Consider the following 27,514-nt stretch of genomic DNA (forward strand, 5'->3'; position numbering starts at 1 on the left):
AGGCAGCAGGAGCAGAAGTGACACGCAACAGGACGATGGGGACGTCGAAGAAAAATCAGAATAGAGGCCAGCCAGAGGAGCCGAGCTCATGTGTCCTCAGGGTGAGGGCCCAGGCCGTGCTGTTTCTCCAATGGTAGGAGCCCAGATTATCCTCAGACAGCCCGGGCTGGGGCCTTTGTGGCCCGCCTGCTTCGTGGGCTCTACATGTGGCCTGGGCTCCCGCTGAAGATGAGTCACAACTGCCAGATTCTCCCAGGGAGGAACAGCTGGGTCTGTGCTGAGTAATGCCCCCCGGGCCGAGGGCTTGCTTCGGGCTTATTCTCCAGCATTAACCAAGGGTGGTACAGAAGTGAAGACTTAGACAAAATGCACATATGCGTGCACACACACACAGACACACGCACACGCGCACACTCAGTGCTACCTCGGCCTCCACACACCCTGGGAGCACACTGTCCCACACAGCAGGACATCTGGGTTTGGTCTTGGTCCTGTACTGACTCACTCCATGACCTTGGGCCACTTGATTGACTTCTCTGGGTCTTGGTTTCACCGCTTCTAAAATAAGGGAATTGAGCTGGTGACGTCCAAGGTCATTCCAGCTGACAATTAGGGCTCTTTCCAGAAGGCCTGGTAGAGTTCCAAAAAACCTATTATCAGACAACGGTTAAATTAGTAAGATCAAAACAGGTATCAGAGCCCTTCAAATCTCTGTGCACACAACTCCCCAAGGGGGTCAGCTAATCCCTGCCAACTCCTACAGCCGCAAGGGGAGGGGGGATTCCTGGAATTTTCCGGATGCTGGCTCAGCCACTAATCAGCCAGAGAGGACCCAAAAGCAATAACCCACCAGCATTTCAGCTTCTGGCCGCACTGAGTTTTGCCGAACAGCCCCTGAGTGCTCATTTCACTGCAACCTCATTCCCTGAAGCTTGGAGAAAAGGGCAATAAGATGAACCAATTATACTAAAGGAAAAATGGGCAAATTTTTTTTAACTTAATGAGACTAGTCAACTACGTCTTTCTCTTTCTTGAAAAGTATAAACCATTCCTGTTACAAAAATGGTTTTTCTGCTGAATCTGCAGAAGCCACCGCATCCACCAGCTGCCCGGCACACTCGTGCTCCAGGGGCTGGGGCTTCCAGCCTGGTCCTGGGAGTCGGCTGAAGTTTGCTTCAAAAGCCAATATTGCACCAACTGTCTGTGACTCAACTGAGTGATTCAATGTGCCTCTGGAAACAGTTATGCTAACCTTTCATTTTCTTTAAAAAATATACAGTGGGGAAAATAGCACATCCCCCATCCCCAGCAAGAGGCAGTGCCAGGGAGCTCACAGGCCTAAGAAGAAACCAGGCCGCAGAGGCGTTCCGGGGGGTGTCAGCATCTGAGATGCGCCTGAGACAGTGACCCAGCCTGAGTCAGGAGGGACGTGAGCCCCCGAGGGGGTGAGGGACAGTAGCCTGTGGACCCAGATGAACCAGATTTGCTAGAGTTGAGTTACTAGGGACAGGACCAGCTACATAATTTGTGAGGCCCAAGGAAAAAGAAAAATGCAAACCTCTTGTTCAGAAAGTGCGTAAAAAGTGCCGTTCAAGGTACTAAAACATAAAGCTTTTTCTTTTCTTCCACATTCTCTCTCTCGACCTGTCATGATGTTTCATATTTGCTATTTAGTGTCACACTCCCTGGGACACAAAGATACTCACCAGGTTGAGTCTGACACTCAGGGCCTCAGGCTCAGTGCTCTGCCCACCAGCTACCAGATGGACCCACACATTGTGCTGGCTAGGGGTGGGGAAGTCGAGCCAGGCATCACCCCACCCCAAGGGCCCATCGCCCAACCCAAGGAGGATGAACGATCCCCAAGGGCATTGAAACTTCCTTCCAAGCAGGATGCACTAGGTACCTGGACGGAGTGGAAGAGGCCTGGCCCTGCCTAGTTGCGACAGAACACCCCATGGGGTCGTCCACCTGAGCCCTGCCACCACTCGCTGCCCCCAGATTCCATGGCATGTGCAGACCCCCTGGGGGACAGAGGATGGCAGTGATTGCTTCCTGTGGCCAGGGGTCCAGGGGACAGGAGAGCAGGGAGCTGAGACCCCGTCCTGGGGAGGTGCAGAGGTGGCAGGAGGAAGACCAGTGTGTGAGTCAAGGCTCCAAGCCCCTGGCACACACTCCACTGACTCCACTGGATTTCACTTACACAACACAAATTCCAAGATGAAATTAAGATATCAACCCCAGAGCATAAACCCCCCAACTATGGGGCCCTTTTGAGCACAAGGCCCGTGCCCGCACACGACACACACCCATAAAGCAGCCATGCCAGGGGAGGAGGTGGAGCAAGAGCAAGATGCTTGGGATGCAGACTAGAGAGGGTGGAGGTCAAGGGATGGCCAAGGGAGGGTAGCTGCAGAGGGTGAGACCACAGGGCAGAGAGGCCAGGGCAGGCAGGACCTGCTCCATGGCACTGAGGTCACCAACACACACAGAACTCAGAAGAACGGGGTCATCAAGGCGCCCACCATCCATTTCCCACTTGACATACTGTTGTTGCTGAATAGGGACAGCAGAGGTGGAAGAGGTGGGACGAATGGGAGGGTGGCAGGGGGGTAGAAGGTCAAGGGGGAGAGAGAAGAGAAGTAGAGAGATGGAGGAGAAAGAACGAGAAAAAGAATAGAAGATGGTTATGCAAAAACAAAGAGAGAGAGAGAAAGAGGAAACGAAAAACAAAACAGCCTCGCTCCTCGCTGTTTATGAACACCACCATAATATTTAGTCTCCTTTAAGTATATCACGAAATGCTGGCATTTCAAATGTTCCCTTATTCTTGTTGTTTAAACCACAAAATGTCAACAGCTGTGTGCGGGAGCCCAACGGCTCCCACAGATTGTACATATTCTGTGGCATCCAGAGGAGGAAAAACAGCGTCTCCGTCAAGTGTAACTCTTGCCTTCTCCACACGTCAGCCGCTCATCCTTCCACTTGCATCCACTGACTTCAACTCGACCAATGCTGCTACCACAGTGTGGCCAACAGTGTTTGGAAAATAAGTATTTATGAAAATCAATGAATGTGAAAGTAAATAAATGAAAGAATGAACAAAGCAGATCTTAAAAGATCCATCAGTCATGGTACACATGTGCCTGACGGCAATTAGACTTTGAGAGGTGACCACAATGTACTCTACACAGAAATCAAAATAGAATAATGTACACCAGAAATCTATATAACGTTATAAACCAATGTTACTTCAATTAAAAAAAAAAAAAGATCTATCGGGATCTTAAAATTGGGGTTAGCCTAATAAGTGGGGTTAGCCAAGGCCTGGCGTTTCAGTCTGGGTAACTGACTCTGGATGAAGCCTGGTTTTCAGCTGTCTGTAAGGTTGCAGGCTTGGGGCTCAGGGAGGCAAAGGGAGCAGCTTATACCCATCAGCTCCCCAAAGGGAAGGGCTGTGGTCTCATTCTGTTCGGTAGACTCAGCACCCAGCACAGAGCCGCCACTCAGCGTCTGTTGAACTGAACCAAAGGCACACTGGTCCTCATTACCCATGACCACTTAGCACTGTGCGGCCCCATATACGCAGAAGTTGCCCAAAATATATCATTTCTTTCAAATTTATTTTTAAAATTTTTAAAAGATGTATAACCTCCTCTATATAGACATAATTTGAGATGGTCAATGACACCAGGCATATTATAAGTTCATTAATATATATTCATGACGTAAAATGGAGGCATAGAGAATTATCTAACCACAGGGCCAATGACTTCTATGAGATGCCTCATAGCCAAAGCAAAGAGGGAAATACGATGACTCACACATTCCCATTATCAGATTCTGGTGCCTTAATTAACAAAAGTGACTTGTTAATTAGCACTTTTATTAGAATAATCAGTCCTCAATTCATCAGAATGTCTATTTCTCCCTTGCCATCCAAAGTGCTCTGGATGGTTTTAGGAAACCAGTTTTGGGAAACTGCATCCATGAATGAGGGGTGACCGGCTCAGTATGAATCCTTTGCACGTTTAGACTCTCACGAGATGGACTACATAAGAAATTGGAGCTTTCCAGAGGATGACCAGGAACCCCAAAGAACCAAGGCCAATAAGAGACACAGACCATATGCAGAGGAACCAGCTAACCAGAAACATTGGCTTGTGTTCTGGAGGACTCTCATAAATTCTGGGAAATAAGTTTGCACTTGGTCCAAGGTCCGGGTCCTCCAGGCTGGGCAGAAAAGGAGAACTAAGCAACGCTGGGCCGCCCACTCTTCCCCTGGGCTGGCTCTATCTGTCCTTCCCATCTCAACGTGGATGTCACTTCCTCAGGTAAGTTTCCCTGTCTACACTGAGCATAGAGGTCTCCCAGCCCCCAGTGCCTTCTATATCTTGCTCTCTTTGTTCCTTCTTTGTACTTATCACCAGATTTCTTCAAGTATCCCACACTAGACGATCAGCTCCACGGCTCTCGCCCATCGCTGAGACAGCCGCAGCACCTAACACATGTCTGGCCAGGACAGATGCTCAATAAATATTTATAGTCAATGAATAAGGAATAACTGAACGAATGAACAAACCAGAGCTTAAGAGATCATTAGGATTTAAAACTGGATAATAATTTGCAAATTATCTTGGAATTCATGTAAATTCCTCTCTACTGATATTACAAGAAATGGGCAAAAAAAAAAAAGGCCTCTCTCTGCTGAATCCAGCAAGACCTAAGCATCATCGTCAGCAAAGAAGCACAATCCCCTCCAAGAGAAGGAACAAACGAAATCAGCGTCCCTGTCCTTCCGCTTTTGCTCACCTAGCGTTTCACCTTGCTTGGCTCTCATGAGCATATTTAGCTCCCAGCACATTCAGCTCCTCTAGGACAAGGTGTTAATCATCTCACACTGGGGTTGGAAAACTTTTTTCTGTGAAAGGCCAAAAAGTAAATACTTTTGGCTTCAAGTGCCATCTGGTCTCCATCCCAACTACTCAACTCTGCTGTTGTAAGGTAAAAGCAGCCACAGACTCTATGTAAAGGAATGGGCACGGCTGCGTTTCAATAAAACTTTATTTACAAAAACAGATCGAGGGCCAGGTTTGGACTGCAGGCCACAGGTGGTCAACGATGGACTCTAACACAGTGTTACACACTCACTGAACTCAAAGGGAACAAGTGAAGGGCACAGGAGACATTCCGGATGGGGCATCTACAGACTCAGCCCCAACACCCTGGGAGTTGCTTTGTCAGAACCATAAATAATAGTCTTAATCCAGTTCCCTGAAGAGAGAGCGCCAAAGAGAAAAAAGGCATTACCATATTAAGAGAAAAACACAGCCAAAGAATTTCCTCAACAATCATCTAAGTTCTTGAAACTGGGCCAGAGAACACACAAGGGCTCTGGGTTTGATGGTCTGGGGAACTGAAACATTTTCACATTCCAGAAGGAGCTGCAATCAGAACAATAAGGAGCCATGTCCTCATCAGCCTCTGGACAAAGGCTGGCACAGAGGAACAACTGCCGCTTCCACTCTGCCGTCTGCACTTACATCACCTAATGAAATATTGATTCCCACCCCCTAAAAATGGTAAAAATCAATACGATAATAGGAGCCACACAACATCAGCAGGGTCTGTGGCCTCTTCAGCAAATGCGATGGCGGCCCTCTAAGTTCAGGGAGAGAAAGGAGACCACAAAAAGGCCAGTGAGGAGGGAGTGGGGAGAAAGACTCCAAAATGGAAAAACACAGAAACAAATTGAGAGGGTAACTATGGTGGCGCAGTCCGCATTCCAGGCTCCCAGTGCTTTATGAGCTTGAGTGACAGACTCCAGAAGATGGGAAGCCGCTCCAGCACGGGCTCTGTGTTATCTGATGCACTTTTGGACAAGCTCCGGCGGCTTAGTCAGCGCTTCTGACAAGCGGGTTGCCTGAGGAGAACCGGCTGCCGGCAGGCGGGGGGTCATGAGTCACACCCAGCGCCTGGCCACGCCTGGCCCCCGCCCCCCCCCCACCCCGCCACCGCCCCCGGGGGCCACCGGGACCCTCCTCACTCAGAACTCAGAGCAGATTCACCACACACTCGGCCCGATGCTGAGAGAGGCCTGGAGCAGACGCAGCCAGCTCAGCGGCTCCCAGGACGTGTGCATGGAAGGCCCCAGGCCCCTTGGTCCCCTCCCGGAGCGACCCAATATCTGAACCTCATGGAGATCATTGGTTCAGCCAGCTCAGCAGTAAAAGGCCCCTCTGAAAACAAAGCAGCCCCGAGCCCAGAGGTCTCCCTCTTCAGCCACTTCAAACAGGTCTGAAGGTGGCATCTGGCCCGAAGGTGGCCAGGGACGGATGTAGGCCGGGGTGGGGGGTAGGGAAGAAAACCACCTCATAAGCCTCCACAAGGCAACTTCCAAATATTGCCCTGCCTGCTGGCGTCAGGGGAAAGCGCCCACAGGAAACCTCACCAGCGCCTTGAGCTCCCAGAGACCACAGAGCTACCACAGCCCCGCAGAGCCACCCGCCCATCTAGACCCAGTCAGCCCTTGGGATCAGATGAGGGCTGGCCGGGAGTCTGGGACAGAGAGGGCTCTGCAGCCAGCCTGTGGCAGGCTCATCTCCCCATCTGAGAGGAGAGAGGAGCTCACAGCACCAGGCCCCAGAGCCTCCCCGCCCAGCACCCACAGAGCAGGGGGCTCTGAGACTCATCCTCGGGGTGGGGTTGTCGAGCATCTCCTACCTGAGAAGTGACTAAGACAGGCGTGTCCCTCACACTCCAGAAGCAGAGATAAACTTAAATCAACAAATAAATAAGACAATTGTAAATTATGTAAAGAGAGGAGGAGGGAAAAATGATCAGCACAAGGTGATCATCTCTGGGGTGATGTGTCCCCAGAATGATGGGCAGAGGGGGTACTGGGACATGGGGAGCTACCTTGGGTAGTGGGTCAGGGAAGGGCTGTCTAAGGCAGAATTTAACCCGAGCCCCAAAGGATGGGAGAGTCAACTCCGGAGGAGCTGGAGTAAGATATGCCAGGGGAGGGGATGGCCAAGACCCTCAGGAGAACAGCCCTGGTTTATGGGAGGCAATGGGAGGGTGGGGGGTGGCTAGGCGGAGTGGGTGAGGGGCAGAGGGAGGAGATGAGTTTAGGGAGGGAGGGAGGGGGTGCCCCATCAGGCTGGGCCTTCAAGGCCCTGGTAAGGAGTTAAGATCTCCTTGTACGTGGTGGGAAATGTGTAACAGGTTTTATGCAGGGTACACAAGACATGATCTGCAAGTTGCAATCATCAAGGGGGGGCAGATGCTTTTCTCCTGCATGTTTCCTAATCAACACAGCTGGAAAAACAGCTGCATCCAAAGGACCTTGCGCCTCTTACCTTCTTCATACATCCCCAGTATTCCTACCCTGTACTCTGGCCTAAAGGAAACCAAATCACTCTGTTTTTACCTCTCTCTCTCCCTCTCCCTTTCTCTCTCTCTCTTTGTGAACAACTCAGGAAAAAACTGCATGGACAAAATGCTGTCTTTGGATAAAAATTTTAAATGTTCTGCAAACAAGGCCAGTGTCATATTAAACACATTTGGAAACAGTTTGTATCTGAAGCTGAACTAGTTTGCCCTCAAAGCTGCTTTCTATTAAAATGTTTGCATGTACACTGCCTGTCCCTGCTTCCTGCAGCTGGCATTCCCTCTCCAGGCAAGTGTGGAACGCCGGCGCAGCCATGGCAAGGGGAGCTGCAAATCCTAGGACAGAAGCACAGGAAGGGATGCCCGGCCACGGCTGGAGGGGACAGGCCTGCATGGGGACACCCTCCTCCTCCAGCTTGGTGCGGGGGCAGCAGACCAAGCAAGACATAGCTGCTCGGCTCTTGTGTGCTTTCTTCCAAAAGTTCTCCCCGTCTCGAAACTCAGCAGGGAAAGTGAGTGCACATGTGTCTGCTCAGCAGCGAGAAGCAAAAAAAAAAAAAAAAAAAATGGTTTTTGGTTGCAAGCCCAGAAATGTCTCTGGCAACTTCAAGCCAGGAGGGGTTTACTGGAGATGTGAGGGGAGCTCCAAGAAGGGAAGGAAAAGTAGACAAATCAGGCTCAGAAAGGGCAGGAACTCAGACAGGGGGGTCTGAGCAGCAGGGGCTACACCAGCTTCAGCCATGTAGCTTTTCTGGGGGTGACATCCAGCTGCCGCTCCAGGGGGAGGACCTGCTTGGTCTAACAGGGCACGTGTCCACCTCTTGACCCCAGAGGCAGTGGGGCCCCTCCAGCTCCCCACAGTGTCCAGTGGGAGAGAAGCAGACCCCAAAGGAAATGCTGGCTGCTGGCCTCAGAAGAAGGGGGGCTGGATGATGAGCAGGCAATGACAACCCATGTCCATGGTAATTTCCATTCATTAAAAGTGGCTCGAAAACCATGCTAGGGAAGGACGATAGCTGTCCTTAAGCAATGGAGAAGACTTCAACTGAAATCATGATGCGGGAGAGGAAATGGGGCCAGATTATGAGCCACCAACTTAGCCACTGGGCCATGAACGTGGTGGGTGGTCACATCAGTTTCATTGGGATTTGACAATGGCTCTGGGAAGGCCAGGCCCTGGCCTCACACGGCAAGCACCGTTTGGAACAGTTTTCGATCCTCAAGCTCAGTTTTTCTTGGTTCTGTTCTGCCTCCTCTGAATATTCCTACTGGTTCTTTTTCATTGTTCCTGAGAGCGACATTGCAAGGCCAGCTCACACCCCACCCACCGCCTGCACGTCCATTAAATCGTGTCGGGGCCGGCCCCATGGCCGAGTGGTTGAGTTCTCACGCTCCACTTCGGTGGCCCAGGGTTTCGCTGGTTCGGATCCTAGGCGCGGACATGGCACTGCTCATCAAGCCATGCTGAGGCGGCATCCCACATGGCACAACTAGAAAGACCCACAACTAAAAATACACAACTATGTACTGGTGGCATTTGGGGAGAAAAGGGAAAAATTTTTAAAATCTCAAAAAAAAAAATCGTGTGCTGGCCTGAATTCGCATTTGCCAAGGTGAGAGGCTTCTTCCAAACCGAGGCTCTCTAGAAGCCAGCCTCAGCCCCCTCCTAAATCATCATCAGACTGCAGGAATGAGAGGGAAAGAGCCAGAAGAGACGCTTTGACTCTCTCCACTTTCAACTACTATCAGCAAAAAAAGCAGTGTAGTCAGTGGAAACCAGTCTTTTGTGTGGGTGTCTGCAATTTAATATCCTTTCATTTCCGATTCCATTTTGAAAAGCCACATAAGTTCCACTTTAAATTTTCAAGCCCCTTTCTCTTGGGCTAGAAACACATCTCAGATAGCAGACTGCTGGCGGCAGGGCTAGGCTCCCAGGCACAGCAAGAGTCAGGTCAGAAACACTCCGCAAAGCTGGTCTGTCGAGATCTTTCACATCCTGCCTGGACATGCCAGGGGTGACACCAGGATATACTCTCCACCTTGGCTCCAAATCGGAGAAGAATATCCCCAGGCCAGGAGTTGTTGCATGGTGTGCACCACGCATTCCAAAGGCGGAATTACTCAGCGGGGGCAGCTGAGGCAGCGTCAGATCAGCGCCCTGCCTGCAGAGAGTCCCCACAGCTGGCTGCCTTCCAAGGGCTTGGTGCAGCTGAAAAGTCCTGCATGTGGCCACAGGAAGTACTATTCTGGCCGGCCTCCTTCCGGTGAGACTACCACATCCTGGACACCTTTCTAGCAGCATGTTCCTAAACAGGGATGCACTAGCCTTCCCGTGAGCTATTTAAAGTCCAGCCATCCCATCACACCAAAAGGTCAGGCTCCATCCTTGCAGTAAGGGCCACAGGCTTGGGCACTCAGGGAGCAGCAGCCTGGCTGGCTTAGGAGGCTATAATGTCACCACAGTGTAGCTGTGTGGCCTTGGGCAGCTTCCTTAAGCTCTCTGAGCTCCTGTTTCTTCCTCTATAAAATGGGGATAATACAGCTATCTTGCAGATCAGGTGAAAGTTACAAATGAAGGCAGAACCTGGCCCAGCATTGAGCCTATCTCATAGAAGTTATCATTATACTGTGACCAATAAACACATTTTGAAAGATTCGTTGTTGCTTAGAAGTTCCACAGTAACCTAATAGAAATAACATGCAATTGCAACCTCGCTAAAGGCCAGTTACCTACACCAGGCACAGAGCCTGTTTCTGCCCCAGTAAACAGCACAGACAAAAACAGCTTGTGCATCACCACACCGGCCTGACTTCACAGCCCACATCCAGGTAAAGTCACGCAGAGAGCTGGAAAAGCAGGTCCCTTCTAACTCTCCATCTATGATCTTTTCCCGGGCCAGCAACAAGATTCCGACCTACCCAGGTTCTTCCTTCCATATGGAGTCTGGAAAATTACAAGGGCGTGAAGAAACCAGAAAACGTAATGTCAGTGCACACGCTACACAGCCAACCAAACCTCCGAAATCAAGGCACCGACAAGTGGGAATTTTTTGATGGTCTAGTAAGAACTGGATTTATTTCAGGTATGAAGCCTGCTTAAAGAAATCAAGAGAGCAAAAATGACTGCCAGGAGAATATTTAAATAAAAACAAACCATTTTCAAACACAGAATTTCCCAAATTGAGCTCAATATGTCTCAGTTTTGGAAAAAAAAAAAAATCTATCCTCAGACCATCATAATTTGGAGTCTACCCCCTTTTGCAGGAAAGTCACGTGCACATTAGCATATTAAAGCTCTGGGAAGTTCTGTAAAGAAGAATCCATTAGCTTTGTTTTAATTCAAGGTTTCCAAAACTTTTTTGAGTATGGAGTATTGTTTTAAAGCACATTTAGTAACCCTGCAAAAACCCAGTTTGGGAGTCCTGGTTTTTTCAAAATCTGGGGAACACACAAATGAATACAACTCTGTAACAGCAGACGACTGGGGGTCAGGAACAGAAGGGAGACTCAGTTTTCACTGCTTACCTACTAAGTTCTTTACAAACCTATTGCTTTCCTTTATAAAAAGGTAAAATACTATGTTTACAACTCTCTGATCTTCCAGCCTGCTTACTAAAGGAGCCCCTCCCCTCCCCTCCCCACCCTCTCCCCCTCCCCTCCCCACCCTCTCCCCCTCCCCCTCCCCCGCCTCAGGCCTCGTTCAGCATCTCCTAACTGCTCCCCTTTGGTCCACACCTGACAGGCTGAGCCCAGCTTCAGGGCTCTCCCTGGGAATCTCATGAAATCAGGGAGCTCTGGGGCCTTGTGAGCTCTCCAGGTTTTGCCCAGTTTAGCCAGGGCACCTGAGAACTCAGCTCTGCAGCTGGGGAACACCCTTACCTCGTGGTCAATTTTAATAAGTGCAATGTCCGCCTTCTCATCCACATCCTTGATTTTGGCTTCGTAGGTGGCGCCATTCTTCAGCTCAACTTTGACCCGGTGCTTGTTGGTCACTACGTGGGCATTTGTCACAATCAGTCCATCTTCGGATACGATAAACCCAGAGCCACTGGCCACGGGTACCTCCCTCTTGGAAAAAGGAAGCCTAGAACCCAAAGGAGTACCTCATTAAGCTTAAAATGGCTTAAAATCAGCTCTTCAACACGTTGATGAATTGGTTCTGCAACAGCAACATACATCTAGCAATTGTTACTTTACACGCTGGGTTTATTTAACATTAAAAAATGGAATATTAGGCTGACTTTTACACGCATTAAAAAACTCTACTTAGGTTACCAGAGGGGAAGGGGGTAGGGAAGAGGGCAATAGGGGTGATTAGGCACATGTGTGTGGTGATGGACGGTCATTAGTCTTTGGGTGGTGAGCCTGACGTAATTAACACAGAAATCGAAATATATAACAATGTACACCTGAAATTATATACTGTTAAAAACCACGGTTACTGCAATAAAAAAATTAAAAATAAATTTTTTTTTTAAATTCCACTTAGAAAATATTCTTAGGGAATCTTCAGAGCCAGAGGTTCTTGAAACATCCAGAAGGGTCAAGAATTTTTATAGTCAAACAGGAAAAACATCTTTAGGGAGAAACGTTATCTTCCTGTAGGAATATATTCGGTGACACTTTGACACTTTAAAGTGTCTCAAAAATAGCTCTGATGTTTTGCTAATGGCAGCATTTATGGGTGGAAGCTTCAGAGGTTGCAGGAAAAAAAAAAAAAGAAGGCCCTCTTTACTTGCGAAACAATTCGATGTGAACAACAGCAGGAGCGATCTTCTCCACCACGTCGGCAATAAAGTTGTATTTATGGCGCAAACTGTTGGGATCTTCCTGCCCTGAGAACAGAAGCAAAGACAAGATGCTTAATGATAACTGCCTTGTGCTGTGGCCGCCTGGAGAAGGACATGGGTCAGAGGGAGCCAAGTGACATGCTCAGAGTTCTTAAGAAACCTGAAGCGGGGCTAGGACAAGACCCCCGACCCGGGCTCAGTTGTAAAGATCCTTCTGGCTCTCGAGGAAATAAATACCCACTCAGATAAGACAGCAAAGTCTATCCGAAGACGACCTCTTTGCTCAGCTTCTTCCCTCTCAAGAGTTTCACCATGAAAATGGCGAGTGAGAGGCACCCGCCAATCCCTGGACTTCCTCCCAGCTGTCCTAAAAGGCTGGTCGTCCAAGGGTCACCTTGACATGGCATCATCCTCCACCAGTGTCCCTTCCCCCACTCCCACAGCACCACAAGGAAGCAACCCTCCTCAGCACACCGCCCCAGGGAGGGGGCTGAGGCTGGTTTTGACGAGATGCCCATCAGACATTACAGATTTAAAAGACTACTGTGAAAAAGCATTAAGGCACAGATGCAGATCTTGTCTTTCCCACCGATACCACAAGGCCAGCGGAGGCCACCATCTGTCCCCAGAGCAGTTTCCCACCACACCTTAACCATTCCTTCCAACCTCCTGGGACATCCCAGGCCAAAAGGCACAAGAGGTGCCTTGATACTGTTGGAAAAAAAGAGAGAGAAGAGTCAGATGACCATAATTTTCTATATAAACATCTACACTATAATTAGTGAACCCCCACAAGGTGGGCATTTTCAAAGCTACTTTCAGACGAAGCTGTCACGCATCCCAGTGTAGGGCTCCCAGCAAGGCAAAAGCTGGTTTCCACCAACCAGTTGCTCATACCCACGGCCTCTGATGCAGAGCACCCACTCTGCCGGCACACGTGGCAGCAGAGGGAGCATGGCCCCAAAAGGGCAACCTGAGCCTGTTACTCTGGCCCCAAATCCGTGCCACCTGCTAAGATCCCTCCACAAGTCTCTCTCCGTTTAAACAGGCTAGTGGGGTCTAGCTGGTCTGCAGCTAAGAACCCAGAGCCCCCTCCTTTCTCTCTCCTCATCTCCCCCACCAGTCTAGCTCAGCGCTGCGCACAGCATGCTCCAGGGACCACTCGGCTCCCCACCACCACAGAAACTGATGGAAGCTTTCAGGAACCTTCACAGCTGTGTGACAGGGTAATCTGATGCCCACTGCATCTAAAAATTTAAAATTGGGACTTGCATTTTGTGTCTTTTTTATTGCATTTCTGTAGTAATTCATTTTTAAGCATACTGTACAAAGTATTGATATGATGGATAGAAGATAAAAGGAAAAGAAGTCTAGGGGCCAGCCCAGTGACATAGTGGTTAAGTTCATGTGCTCCACTTCAGCAGATCAGGGTTCACAAGTTCAGATCCCAGGCAGGGACCTATGCACCACCCATCAAGCCATGCTGTGGTGGTGTCCCACATACCAAATAGAGGAAGACTGGCACAGATGTTAGCTCAGGGCCAATCTTCCTCACCCAAAAAAAAAAAAAAAAAAAAAGGAAAAGAAACCTGTCCCTTCACCACAGATGGTTTAAGAAGCACTGGTCTATCCCCCTCACCTTCCACTCCCCATCACAGCTCACTCAGCACGATTCGCAACACAAGCCTGCAGTTTAAAAAGAAACCACTGCCAGCAAAACAGCCCCTTATTTCCCAAAGGGCTTATGTGCCCTGCCCCCAACACACACTCACACGCAAACACACACTCACACAAACACACAAGAATATGTACACACACTCAAACACAAGCCCACGTCCACACTTACACACTCAAACATACATGCTCACACAGACTCACAAACACACGTGCTCTCACACCCATCACACCCATGAGCATGCACATACACACATGTACACACACAGAAACACATACATACACACTCATACAGACCCCTTCTGACTCTCACACAAACACACACTCCCATGCACTCTCACTCACAAACATACATACACACACTACACTCATACACACATACATACACTCATACACACACATACAATTACTAGAATCTTCCACTAAGGATCATTAACTACTTCTTCTTTCTGACTTCCCAAATAGGCATGGGAGAATTTGCCCACAGGGGGTGAAAATGAGCATGGGTGTTTCATACACATACACACATGCCTCCCTCCAGCAAGGGCTGCAGCACTCCCCAGGTTCTGGGCTGTCCGTGAGAGCTGTGACACCTTCAAGTCCTCCCAGCTCTCTGAGCTGCACATCCACAGGCTTCCCCAGGGCCCCACAGCATCCTTTCCTCAGACTGTTTCCTCGGTCCCTGCCATAGCTCTGTGTCCCTACCAGGGACTTCAGTAACCCAACTCAATACCACCGGGCACAGGGACATCTGGGGGACCAGCCTGCCTCTCCAGCTTTCCTTCTTGGAAGTGAGAGACCATCAATGAACAAAGTCTGCTCTCGGTCCTGCCTACCGGGCTCTGAGCTGCGTTATTTCAGGGCTGGAATCTGCCCTCTTTTTGCACAGAATGATTTTCTAAGGTACAGAAAACGATCTGCAACTCCCAGGCAAGATAAACTAATTCAACAAATTCGTGGTACCATCATTCCATTATTTTTGCTTTCAAAATTCTTTCATATGGTACCTTATTCTTATTTTCCCCACCTTCCTGCGGAATAGGAAAATCAGATACTGTTCCGCTATTATATTCAGGGAAACCAAGGCTCATAGACTTTAAATGACTTCTCCATAGACACTAAATTTCCTTGATAGAGTGTAAATTAACAGGAAAATCTGACCACATCCATAGTTTTTCCACTTAATGCTGGCCCCATTCCTGCCTGCTACCCTCCAGGTTTCCAAGTGGTTGCAATTAATCGGTGTGTCTCCCTGAGTTCTCCAATGGGAGATACAAATAAGGGGATAGAAACGTTCCTTCCAACGCGGAACCTGGCGAACATCACCCAGAGACAGCTGTAAACAAACGCATCTGGGCTTCCTCAGACCAGCTTCCTGGGAAAGGCCAGAAGGAGGTTTAAGTCCAACAAGGCCAGCAGCCCCCAGGGAAGTGCGGAGTCTCTGAGTCCCTCCCAAGAAGGAGGATTAGTAGAGTCTTGCCCGTAAGGATCATTAACTCGCTTCCTCTTTCCAATCTCCCAAATAGACGTGGGAGAATTTGCCCACATCAGGGGTGAAAATGAGCATGGGTGTTTCCAGCTAAAATGAGAACCAGTTGCTTTCTCACACAAACTAGAGACAGTGGCTCCTGGGCCTGTCCACCATGGAAAAGCAACAGTTGAGAGCAAGGAGGATGCTGGCCTGGACACTAGAAGGCCTGGGTTCCATCCTCACTTGGCTGGGTGGCCTCCATTTCTCCACGTGTAAAATGGGACCAAGTGCCTCTGGGAGGAGCTGTGGAGTCTACTCCAGCTCCAACACTCTATGATCTGATCCCTATCTCCCCCTCTCACCCCAACATGCTACAGCAAGACAAAGAGCTTGTGGGATTTGAAATTGGGCACAGGACTCTCCTATTTCTGCAGACAGTAAACAGAAAGGAGGAGCAGCGGGAGCACAGACCATACTGAAAAGCCCAGCTGACAGGCCTTCATTGTGCAGCTTAGATGAGAAAGCAACCAGTGACCTCCATAACCATCACTTGGTGGACTGGTGTCAACAGGAAAATTAAATAGAGCAGAAACAAGTGAACATAAGGAACATCAACTAATTGTTCAAAGACGGGCAAAATGTCAAACCAAAGAAGAAGGGTTTGGCTCCTCCAAGTGCAATTTCAGAATGAGGAATAAAAGTGTCTCTAAGAGCAGCTTGGCTCAGTGTTAGAGTCCTGTTCCGCTTAAAAGATGGTCCATCAATCTAGAGGAAGTTGCTGCGGCCTCATGGTTTTTAGAAACCCTGGCTGGCCCCATCTGTTCTGATCTCAACTGCGGGTCACCTGTCATCCTTCCGGAGGGATCAATCCAGGTGGAGAATTCCCAGAGAAGGACTCAGGCTGGCTCTGCCACAACCCACTCTCCGAGCGGTGCAGATGGATGGAGGGCTGGGGTGTGCAGGCCGCTCAGCGTGGGGAGAAAGGGTAAGAGCACAGGCTTTGTTCTTAGATGGATCAGTGTGATACTCGGAGCAGCACTTACTTGCTGTGTGACCTTAGGTATGTCACCTACTCCTCCAAGTCTTATTCCCTTGTCCATAAACTGTGATGATAACACCCACCTCAGCGTGTTTTCGATGATTTTATGAGCTACTGTATATGAAATGCCTAACCAAGTCATGGCATACAGTTTAAAAGAACGGGTAAAGGTCCCACTCTGGGCAGCTCTAGGCAGCTATGAGCACCACACACCTCAGTGGTGCAGCAGAGAGGTAAAGGGAGAAGTGAAGGTGTCCAGAGAACCACTCTCCCCACCTTGGCAAATCCATGTAGGTCCTGGAGGCTGCTCCTAACAAGGCCATCACGGCCACCACTGCAGAGGCAGAGATCCAGGGGAAGCTGGGTGGCAGGCCGGTTTATCCAGCTTTGACGTGTACCTCTGTTCCCCAGTTTACAAGACTACCCCACAGCCACTGCAGAAGGCAGACAGGCAGCTGGGTCAGGAGAATCATCTAGGCTCAACTAAGACTCAGCTGCCCTCTCAAACTCCCACGGAGCATCCAACCTGCACCAGGAAAAGACAGACACAATGCCCTCTGTGAAGTCAGGGCCTCGTTTAGTTAGGCCGGAACTGGCATGGCAGAAGGTAACGAGGATGGGAAGCCTCATGCAGGGTCAAGGCCTGGCCCTTCTAATGGCTCCATTACTGTCCAGAAAGCTGGAATTGGCTGGTGTTCAGTAATGGCGTTCATTTACAGAAAGCTAGCCATTCAAAATTCAGATAAGTGAAAGTAAGGTATTTCCTGATATTCCTGATTAATGAAAAAAGAGAAAAAACAAAAATGACCAATATCGGGAATCAAAGAGGAAGCATCATGACATATCCTAAGGACATAAAAAGTAGGAAAAGAGAATGTGATGAACAAATTTCTGCAAGTAAGTTCTATCACTTAGATGAAATGGACAGGTTTCTTTAAAAGACATAAGTTACCAAAGCTCACTCAAGAAGATATAGATAACGTGAACAATCCTATATCCACTAATGAAATTGCATTTGTACTTAAAAACCTTCCTACAAAGAAAATTTCAGGCCCTCATGGCTTCATTGGTGAATTCTACCAAACATTTAAGAAAGGAACAATATTAACACTTCACAAACTTTCCCTCAAAACAGAAGCGGGGAAACACTGCCCAACTTACTCTATGAACTCACCATTACCCTAATATAAAAGGCAGACAAAAGACACTATAAAAACTATAGACTAATATCCAGCATGAACACAGACCAAATGTCCTTAAATTTTTTAGCAAATAGAAATCAGCAATATAATAAAAAGAATAACATATCATGGCCAGGTGGGGTTTATGCCAGGAAAGAATAAGCAAGGTTAGTTTAACATTCAAAAATCAAACAATGTAATTCACTATATTAACATTCTAAAAAAGAAAACCCAAATGATCATCTCAACAGATGCAAAAAGAAGATCTGACAAAACTGAACACCCATTCATGATAAAAACACTTGGCGAACTAGAAAACAGAAGAGAATTTCCTCAACCTGATAAAAGGGATCAACAAAAAAACCTCAGACTAACATCAGACCTAATGGTGAAAGAGTGAATGCCTCTCCTCTAGAAATAGGGACGAGGCAGGACATCTACTTACACCACTTTCATTCGACATTTTACTGAAGTCCTAGACAGAATAATTAGGCTAGAAAAAGTAATTACAGGCATAGAGATAGGAAAGGAGAACATAAAACTGTCTTTATTTGCAGATGACAGTAGGGTTCACATAGAAAAAGCTTAAGAATCTATAAATATACTACCTAGAAGTGAGTTTATCAATGCCACAGGATAACAGGTCAATATACACGATCAAGTGTATTCCTATGCACTAGCAATAAACAATTGAAAATTGAAATTTTAAAAATACCAATTATAACAGCATCAAAAATATTAAATACTTAGGGAGATATTTAACAAAATATGTGCATGACCCATACACTGAAAGCTACAAACTCTGCGGAAATAGATTAAAGACCTAAACAAATAGAGTGAGATCTCACACCGACAGGTCAGAAGACTCCCTATTGATAAGCTATCAATTCTCCCAAAATTGATCTACAGATTCAACGTACTCCCAATGAAAATCCCAGCAGGAGTGTTTGTAGAAATTGGTAAGCTATTTCTAAAATTTATGTGGAAAGCAAAGAACCTAGAATACTCAAACTATTTCTCAAAAAGAGAAAATTGCATGAATGACTTCTAGAAAGTGATTTTATTTTAAACAAAAATTCTGAATAACTAGGATTAGTAGAATGATGTCACAACATTCTACAGAGACAGACCTTTCCGCTTACCTAATAAATATTTATTATTACTGATTTTTAACACAACAAATGACCCATTAAGAGTTGCCAACATTGCCTTAATTTTATGAGTTTTTAAACTGCCAGGATTCCATCAGAAGATAATAAATGATTCATCTTTACAACTACTTTTTTTATAAACTACTAGTCAAGCACACAACGCCACAAATGTTGCTGCCTGGGAACCCAGCATCCCTGGAGTTTTACAGATAATACTTCTTAACTACTTTCCACAACTTCCTTATAGGAGGAAAGAGAGACACACACCCAGTGTTGGTAAGTTTCAATAATTATTATCAAAATTAGATTAACAGACACTTCCATTATTAAATGTTTACTGAAAAGCACCAGGCACTAAGTTAAGTACTGGACATACATTATCACATAGAACGAAATCTGTTGCCGTAAAAATGAAAATCACAAGGAGGGGATTATGAATCAGATAAGACTTTTATCTGTGTTTCTCTCAAAAGATTTAGCACAAAATCGGACATGTGCTAAACAGCACTTTAAATCGTACATCGAAATGTGTATTTCATTCATCTTGAACGCAAAGATGTCAGGTAAAGATTAGATGTGAGGCAGGAAGAAGAAAGAAGGAAGTCTTTACAGTCTTAATGCCATGGTTCTCAAACTCTGCCCCAAGCCACCCCAGGGTGCCACAGTGAACTCATGGGATAGTTCATCTTTTCTGGGGAAACACAGTGATACTTGATATCTATTGGACACCTTGAGAACTAGCTCAGAGCAGTTCACACTTTCAAAATCAGATTGCACCACATTCCTTTTGATGATTCCACATCTTTATGAATTTGGATTTCTGGTGGTCGCTAGTATTAAAAGCAAGTACCATACAAAAATCAATGAAGAATCAACGTTGAACAGGACACAGGGTGGCAGCACCCAATCGGATTCCAAGATTTGAGAGGGCTTACGGCAGCCAACAGGTGCACAGAGCCCAGTCGTAAGTCAGTGTTTACTGAATAATGAAATTAAAATATCACTTTCTCTTTTATTTTTCTATCAAACGACTACTATGTTGTAAGGACACAAATACTTATTAAGTTATTGGGGCCTAATTACTTGATGAATGAAACTGTTGGGTATGTCTTTTGGCCTAGGGGCGCCACGAAAACATTACTGAGACACTAAGGTGCCATAAACCACGAAAGTTTGGGAACCCCCGCCTGACATCTCTTGGGCTCTCTGCAGCGGGTAACCCTGGATCCCTGCACAGCTGCAATCACTCAGAGCAGAAGTGGATTCACAGGGGAGTCAAAGCTTCAGCCTAGAGCCCTCCACTTGCCCCGCGAGGAACCCAAGGAAAGCATTCAGCTGTCAAATGCTTTGGGAAAATTTGTAGAAGTAAAATATTTAAACTATAGTTGATTGAAGCCGTGGTCTCCTTCCCTGTCACACATCTCCTGTGCTGTCAGAGTGGCTGATATTTGGGGGTAAATGTGGGCATTTAGGGGAAGAAGTATTTTCAAATATTCAAAGGTGAAGGTGTACCTGGCAGTTAACAACATCGTAACATTTTTCTGGGTTTTGTGGAGTTTGTCCACTTTTTAAAAAAATTTTTTTTAAAGGTATGCTTTTTTTGGTGAGGAAGGTTGGCCCTGAGCTAACATCTATTGCCAACCTTCCTCTTCTTTTTTCTCTCCCCAGAGCCCCAGTACATAGCTGTCTATCCTAGTTGTAGCTCCTTCTAGTTCCATGTGGGACGCCGCCACAGCATGGCCTGATGAGCGGTGTGTAGGTCCACACCCAGGATCTGAACCGGTGAACCCCAGGCCACCGAAGTAGAGCACGCAAACTTAACCATTCAGCCATGGGCCAGCCTCATTTTTTAAAACACGTAATTTGTGGTAGTTTATTTTTTCAATCTAAATAAAGAATCATTTTCATGCCTAATGTTATACTTATTCATAATTTTGAATTTTTTCTCTTAAAGAGGGTCCTCTTAATTGGACAAGTTTCAGATCCCATAAAACCTGGACTTGCCAGGGGAGAGGTGGGAGTGCCCATTCCTGCCCAGGTAGCAAGGCCAGGTCCCATCCCTCCCGGCTCCCTGGCCCCTTGGAGCACACAGCTGGCTCGCAGTGTAAGGAGTCACCTGAGCCAAGCCAGCAGGACACCTGAGCTACACCTAGAGGACATGCCACTTTGGTCAGCTGGCTTCTCAATCACTGACCAGTCACTGTGGCCAGTGGCGGGGGATCTGCTTTAGAAGGACTGACAGAGCCCCCAGGCACTCCCTGGCAGTCCCAGGGAGCTGCAGGGCGGTCCCCTCCCCGCACCAGTCAGCAGCTACCCAGACCTGGCCCCGGGGGTCCCAGCATCAGGTCCTGGATGCTCTGCCTGTTCTCGGCTCCGTCCCTTGTCCCTTCTCCATGCAGAGCTGCCGGCCCTCTCTCACCTTGGCACGGCAGCTCCGGTTCACAAGCTCAGAGTGTCTGGGATAGACAGGAGTGCCAATCTGAACTCCAATCTCAGTATTTCCTCGCGGGGTCAAGGAGGCTGAGAAAGGTCACAAGGCTCCATGTGAATCCCAGAATGACTTCAGAGCCAGACCTAGCCTCAAATCCCGCTTCTGCCCCTTACAGCTGTGTTACTTCAGGCAGTGGCTTTCCCTGCCCAAGCCTCAGTCTCCCATTCTGCCACATGGAGATAATACCATCTACTCCTGGCGGGTCGGGGTGCTAAGTGAGAGTGTGCACAGAAAACACTAAATCTTAAGCTGGTCTCCAGCCGTGAGTGGCTTATCATCTCCCAGGGACATTTCAACGCCTCCAAGTGGCTCCTCCCACACTTACAGAACTTCTAAGAATCCCACTTCTACCTTCTAACTCAGGCAGGTCTGGCCTGTTTTCAGAGCCTCCCCTTAACTAATAATTGCTACTTGGGGAGCATGAACTTCCTGCAGGATCCCACAGCCACCTCCTGTCTGACACCCAGAGCTCCCTGTATTACGTGGCTTTGATTCCCCAACTCCATCTCCCAGGACTCCTTAATGCACACTCTCCACTCCCACAAACCTCTCACCGGACCTCCAGAAATACTGGGCTCCACGCCCCCTCCTTGCCTTCACACCTATTTTTCTTCCTGCCTAGAGCACTTATTCTCCTTCTCCATAGCTCCCCAACCTTCGATATGGGCAATAAAATAAGACCACCAACAGGAATAGTAACAGTCTCATTTATTCAGCATCCACTCTGGGTCGAGCACAATGCTCGGCACTGAATAAACGTCATCTCTAATCATTCCTGCAAACCTGCAGGGCGATCTTATCCCCAGTCTACAGAGAGATGGAAAAACGGAGGATCAGAGAAGTAAAGCACGTTGCTGGAAGCCTCGGAGCTGGCCAGTGGCAGAGGCGGGGGTGCTAACCCCATCTGTCTAGCCCCCAAGCTGGAGCTCTTGGCTCTGCATCTGGGGCCTCCCTTCCAGGTCCCAGCCCTTCTCCCCCACCGGCCTCCAGCCCCCTGCAGCCCACGCGGTTGTGGGAACATGCTTCCCACTTCCGGGCCTGAGAACTCAGGGCCAGGATTTAGGATTAACAACCCAACCTTCGCTTCCAGCAAGAACAATCGCGCTTTCCAATTTCTCCACAGAGTTGATAAGCAGAGCTAATTTGGAAAACAGAACGCACTGTATTCGAGGGAAAAGAAATGAATCCTCCTTTATTCAGAGGGAACAGCATGTTCCCAAAATTCAGATCAGCTGCAAGAGCAGATTGATCAAATCACTAGCATTTTAATGCACTGTCCTACATTCAGGACTGGCTAGATCATTTGCAGAGCCCAGTGCAAAATGAAAATGTGGGGGCCCCTTGTTGCAAAACTAAGAATTCCGAATGGTCACAACAGAGGTCTGGGGCCCTCTGAGTGTGGGGCCCAGTGGGACTACGCAGGTTGCACACCCTCAAAGCCGGCCCTGCCTGCATTCCAAATTCATTTGACTTAAAACCCAAAGTGCAGACGAAGTACTGAGAAGCATCACACTTGCTCAGGAGCTGATTGAGATGCTGCCTTAAGCTGGTGCAGCCGACTCCAGGGGCTCACAGAGCACTCCACGTGCTGGGAGGTAGGCACCCATCATCTGTTATCCGAGATGCCAGGCACAGCTCACACACCGGAGAGGCAAGCTCCTCGTGCTAAAGCTTCCTCAACTTTAAAATAAGGAGGCCCTGGGCCAGCCCGGTGGCATAGTGGTTAAGTTCACACGCTCCACTTCGGCAGCACGGGGTTCACAGGTTTGGATCCCAGGCACAGACCTACACACCACTCATCAAGCCATGCTGTGGTGGCATCCCACATACAAAACAGAGGAAGACTGGCACAGATGTTAGCTCAGGGCCAATTTTCCTCACAAATAAATAAATAAATAAAATAACATAAGGAGGCTCAACCTGGTGGCTTCCAAGGTGTCTCAGGCTCTCATGAAGAAAGGGAGGGAATCACTTGTGATTTTTCACCTAAGTTCTTCAGCTTTAAATGCCAGCAAAGGTATTGGTACTTTAAAGACTACAGATCATAGCGTAGCCCAGTTCCAACAATTGGCAGGATTCAGGGGAAGGATGAAATGTGAAGAAATTCAGCCAAAACGACGGCTGGGCCAGGGACAGCTCACCCTCCGGTACTCGCCTCGGTCTCCTCTTCCTTCTGTCGCGTGGGCCTGGGCACAAGTGACAAAAGAAATAAGGCTCTTTCAAAGGGCACAAAATGCATTGTACAGAGGCGGGACATGAAGGCCGGTGGGAAACATGTTCCCATGTTCACTTGAAGGGCCGGGAGACCCCTCCTGACTACGTAACCGCCAGGAGAAGTAATTACCCCTGTGACGCCAGCTTGGGCCCACCACATCCAAGTCCACTGCTCTAGAATCAAAGTCTTTGGGAAATTTCGCCTGGTCACCAGCAGACACACAGCCAGCCAGGCCGGCACTGGCTCAGAAACTGTAAATAAGGAAGCAACCAAAGCAGGCCCCCAGTGGGGTGTCATGATGATTTAAAATAGTCTTTGGGAATGGTTCAGTTGCTTAACACTCCTCAGCTGTCATCAGCCACCCCCCACAGCCCCAGCTCCCTCAGCAGGAGTCCCCCATATGAGGCCCAGTCTCTGGAGCCCCATCCTCCAAGGACTGGCCTAGACTCAGACCTAGAATCCAGTGACTCCCAAGAATTTATTGCTGTGGGGGTGTATGCAGGAGGCTGTCCTCCTCCCCATCTTTAGATGGTCCGAGGGTCACATCTGGACATTCCTTTGTCCCCAGCATGGCTAGATGAAAAGCAACTACAAAGAAGCCACTTGCTGGGTAAATAAATGCAGGTCCAGATCCAGGGGGGACCCCAGGAGGAAACTACCCTCCAGACCCAGCATCTGCACACACGGTGGGCCTGCTCTCACCCGCTCTGCTCCACTCACAGCTTGGCACCTCTGCAGAGAGGCCAAGCGGCGCCTGATGAGGCAGGGGGAAGCGAATGCAGTCAGGGCTGGATCCAAAGGTGGTCCCTCCAGCTCGCCTCCACCTCCCCAGCACCGTATCACCATCAGCCAAAGGGCCCCCACACTTCTGATGGGGATAACAGACAAAACAGAGAGGATGAGAGGGCCACAGGCCAAGGCCAACTGATGCTAGTGCCTGCAAGGGCCAGGCGCTGGCACGGCGGGAAGAGAAGACCTGGCGTACTGAGCTCTACGCTGAACGAGGGCTCCCCGCCACATCAGGACTTTGATTTTGGAATTGGAATTTGGGCTCCACAAGTCTGGCCAAGCACAGGCACCTGAGGCCCGAGTAGGACACCTGTCCCCCGTGGGCAGGGCGTGGAGACGGGCCCAGGAGGCAGGCGGTTAACTAACCTGACACCGCGCAGCTGGGAGAGGGGCTGGTCAGGGCAGGCAAGGGAGATGATTTTTCACTAAGAAAAGCTCTCTTTGTGAGGCTGCATGATGAATTCAAGAAGTACCTGAGAGGCACAGGAGGAAAAGGCCAGACCAGCGGAGGGGGAGAAAAAGAGCCAGCCTGGCTGCATTTAAAGGAGCCAGAATGGCAGAGAAACACAGGAGCTCCCTCCTCTGCCCAGGAACTTTGACTGCTTTCTCCCTGAGGGTCAGGAGAGAAATCAATCTAAACAGGTTCCTAATGACTAATGAAGCATGAAGTACACAGGGGATGGGGCCTCGTGTTTGCATGAGTGGTTGCCTGGGGGAGAAACAGGAAAGCATAGCCCAGTCTGTGCAGCAGAGATGCCCCGAAAGACTCATTTGCTCCACGTTTTCAGTCGGAGTGACTGCATTGTGTCTGATCTACTGCATTAAATTCCAAGGAAACTTGTCAGCAACAGCTCCGACCCAGAGTCTGGCCTAGCGCTAGTCTGGGGAGTGAAGGCAGCAGAAACAGGAGCGAGACTGCACATTCCGGGAAACCAGACCCCTATTGTAATGGGTGCTGCGGCTGCAAATTCCAGGGCGCTGGGGGCCTGGGCACAGAGGGGCCCATGCAATTAGGTTTCCTGGAACCTTGCAGGGAAAAGGCACAGGAAGGAAAGGGGCATCACTTGGCTGTGGCCAAGACAGCAGACGGAGGTCTAAAATAAACCTGAAAATCCTGTGCATCATCAGTGGCACCGTCCGCATCTAAGGAAGGATGAAATGACAGGGCTGTGAAGACACAGCTTTGGCATCAAGCTTGCCACGGCCAAAGGCTCTCGGACCTATTCTCGTTAAAATAAACTGAATTCACAAGTAGCAACTGTTAACTGTTTTTTGAAGGTTCAAAATTGGATGACAAACTACTATACTCTCTGTCTTTTACATAGAAATAAAACTCAGAAGCGTTCCGTGTGACCCCTTTCTTTCTTCATCACGAATAAAGGAGGAAGGGGAGGCGGAGCCTGGGAGCCTGGCCTCGGTCTCCAGCCCACACTGGCACTTCCAAGCGCTGGCAGACCCTCTTTCCGGTGCAGTCTCCCAGACGGCTCAGAGTGGGAAAAGCTCGCCCGACGCCAGACCTCAGACTGCAAATCCATCCCCCACATCCATGGTGCCCTGAGCGAGTAACTTTGCAGGGGCCGGGCCAAGGCTGCAGCAGATGGTGCTGGAAGAGTGGGCAGGTGAAGGAGCAGAAAGACCCACCCCAACAAGTCTAAGACAGTCTCCCCAGATCAGCAACAAGCTTTCGGGGGCACCTCGCCAGTTGGCTGCAAACGCCTAAACGGGCTGTCAGTCACACGCACAGCCCAGTTCTGCAGCTTCAACTCTACTAGTAAACGGTGCCTTTTCCAGAACAATGTGTCTATGTTTAAAGGCGCCTGTCACTGACAATCACTTTTTAGTCTCATTGGCAAAAAAAAAAAAAAAAAGTCCTAGCTTTGCACACCATGGTGGATGCTTGGGTTTGGTCAATATTGTTGCATTTAACAGTCTCTTCTGACCCATTTTATGTATTAGAAAAAAGTTTCCAATCAATTCCACCACACGATTTTTTTTCAGAAGTCTCCCACACGCCCGCCATGATGTGTCTATTATTGTCTTCAGGGAAAGGGCTGACGACTCAGTTCTCGAAAACACCATTAACTTTCCTCTTGATAAGCATCTGGCTCCCGTCTTGACTTTCCCAGATTTCTCAACTGAGTTCTCTTCCTGCTCCGACTGCTCCTGGTTGTTACGTCTGGAGGGGCCAAGGCAGTTCGGGCTCCTGAACCCTCCAGCCGCCAGCAGCAGACTGGGAGGCAATGGTTCAATTGATTAAGGGGTCTGTCATCAGCCACCCTCCCACAGCCCCCGGTGGAGGAGGGTGGAGGGAGGGATGTGGTGTGACAGTGAACTGAAGCCCTCTGTCCAGGAAGGGGACGGTTATTCTCGAGAAGCACCCTGTGCCCATTTGCTGACGAGCACTGTCCTTGAGATACGAGGAAGAGAATGAGAGGAACTGGTAAAACTGAGACGGAAGCCAGGAGGAATCTTTGGCTCAAGTAAGAAGTGAAAAGTGGACCCCGAGACCCAAGATGAGCCACTTCCCCTCTCTGGGCCTCACTTACCTCACCAGTAAGATGAGGGGGTAGGCTAGACCGTTTCCGACATCCTTTCCAGCTCCAAAAAAGTTGTATGATCTAATAAATCCATAAACTCCGTTTTCTCATCTTTTCCTTTCAACACATAATTCCCATCCATATAGAATATTCTTATTTTCAACACTGCTTCCTGGGTCATGTGCTCCAGTTTCTTCCAATACAAGAAGTCAGAGCCTTCTCGGCAATTTAGACTTTTAAAGTGACTTTTGGGCCTGGGATTTGGGCTCCCCATGAGAGCGAGAAAATAAAAGTCTGGCCTTCCTATATTCACATAACAATATTATTTGGTTATAAAATGGAATGAAGTGCTGATACATGCTACAACATGGATGAACCTTGAAAACACAATGCTAAGTGAAAGAAGCAGTTACAAAGCACCACATGCTGTGTGATTCCATTTACATGAAACGTCCAGAATAGGCAGATCCACAGAGACAGAAAGCTGATCAGCGGCTGCCTGGGGCTGGGCAGGGGGGAAGTATGGGGTGACTGCTAATGGGTACTCAGTTTCTTTCTAGAGTGATGAAAATGTTCTAGCATTAGAACACAGATAATGATGACAGTTGCACAACTCTGAATATATAAAAACTCTGAACTGTACACTTTAAAAGGATGAATTTTATGGTGTGTGAATTCTCTCAATAAAATTGCAATAAAAAAGGAAAACATTAATGTCACCTGTTTCTTTTTATTTTTTTAAGGTGGCTACTAGACAACTGGATTTTATCTATGTGGCTCACGT

General features: G+C 48.4%; 1 protein-coding gene across 1 annotated transcript in view; it reads right to left on the minus strand.

Moving 5' to 3' along the window:
- Positions 1-27,514, minus strand: part of HTRA1 (HtrA serine peptidase 1) — a 51,751-nt gene that overhangs the window by 13,625 nt on the left and 10,612 nt on the right. Inside the window, exons 2-3 of the mRNA XM_008509315.2 lie at positions 12,128-12,227; positions 11,272-11,476 (exon numbers count right to left, since the gene is read on the minus strand). Of these exons, the coding sequence (XP_008507537.2) occupies positions 11,272-11,476; positions 12,128-12,227 (305 nt within the window). The remainder of the gene's footprint in view (positions 1-11,271; positions 11,477-12,127; positions 12,228-27,514) is intronic.

Source organism: Equus przewalskii, chromosome 1, assembly GCF_037783145.1.
Source record: "Equus przewalskii isolate Varuska chromosome 1, EquPr2, whole genome shotgun sequence".
NCBI lineage: Eukaryota > Metazoa > Chordata > Mammalia > Perissodactyla > Equidae > Equus > Equus przewalskii.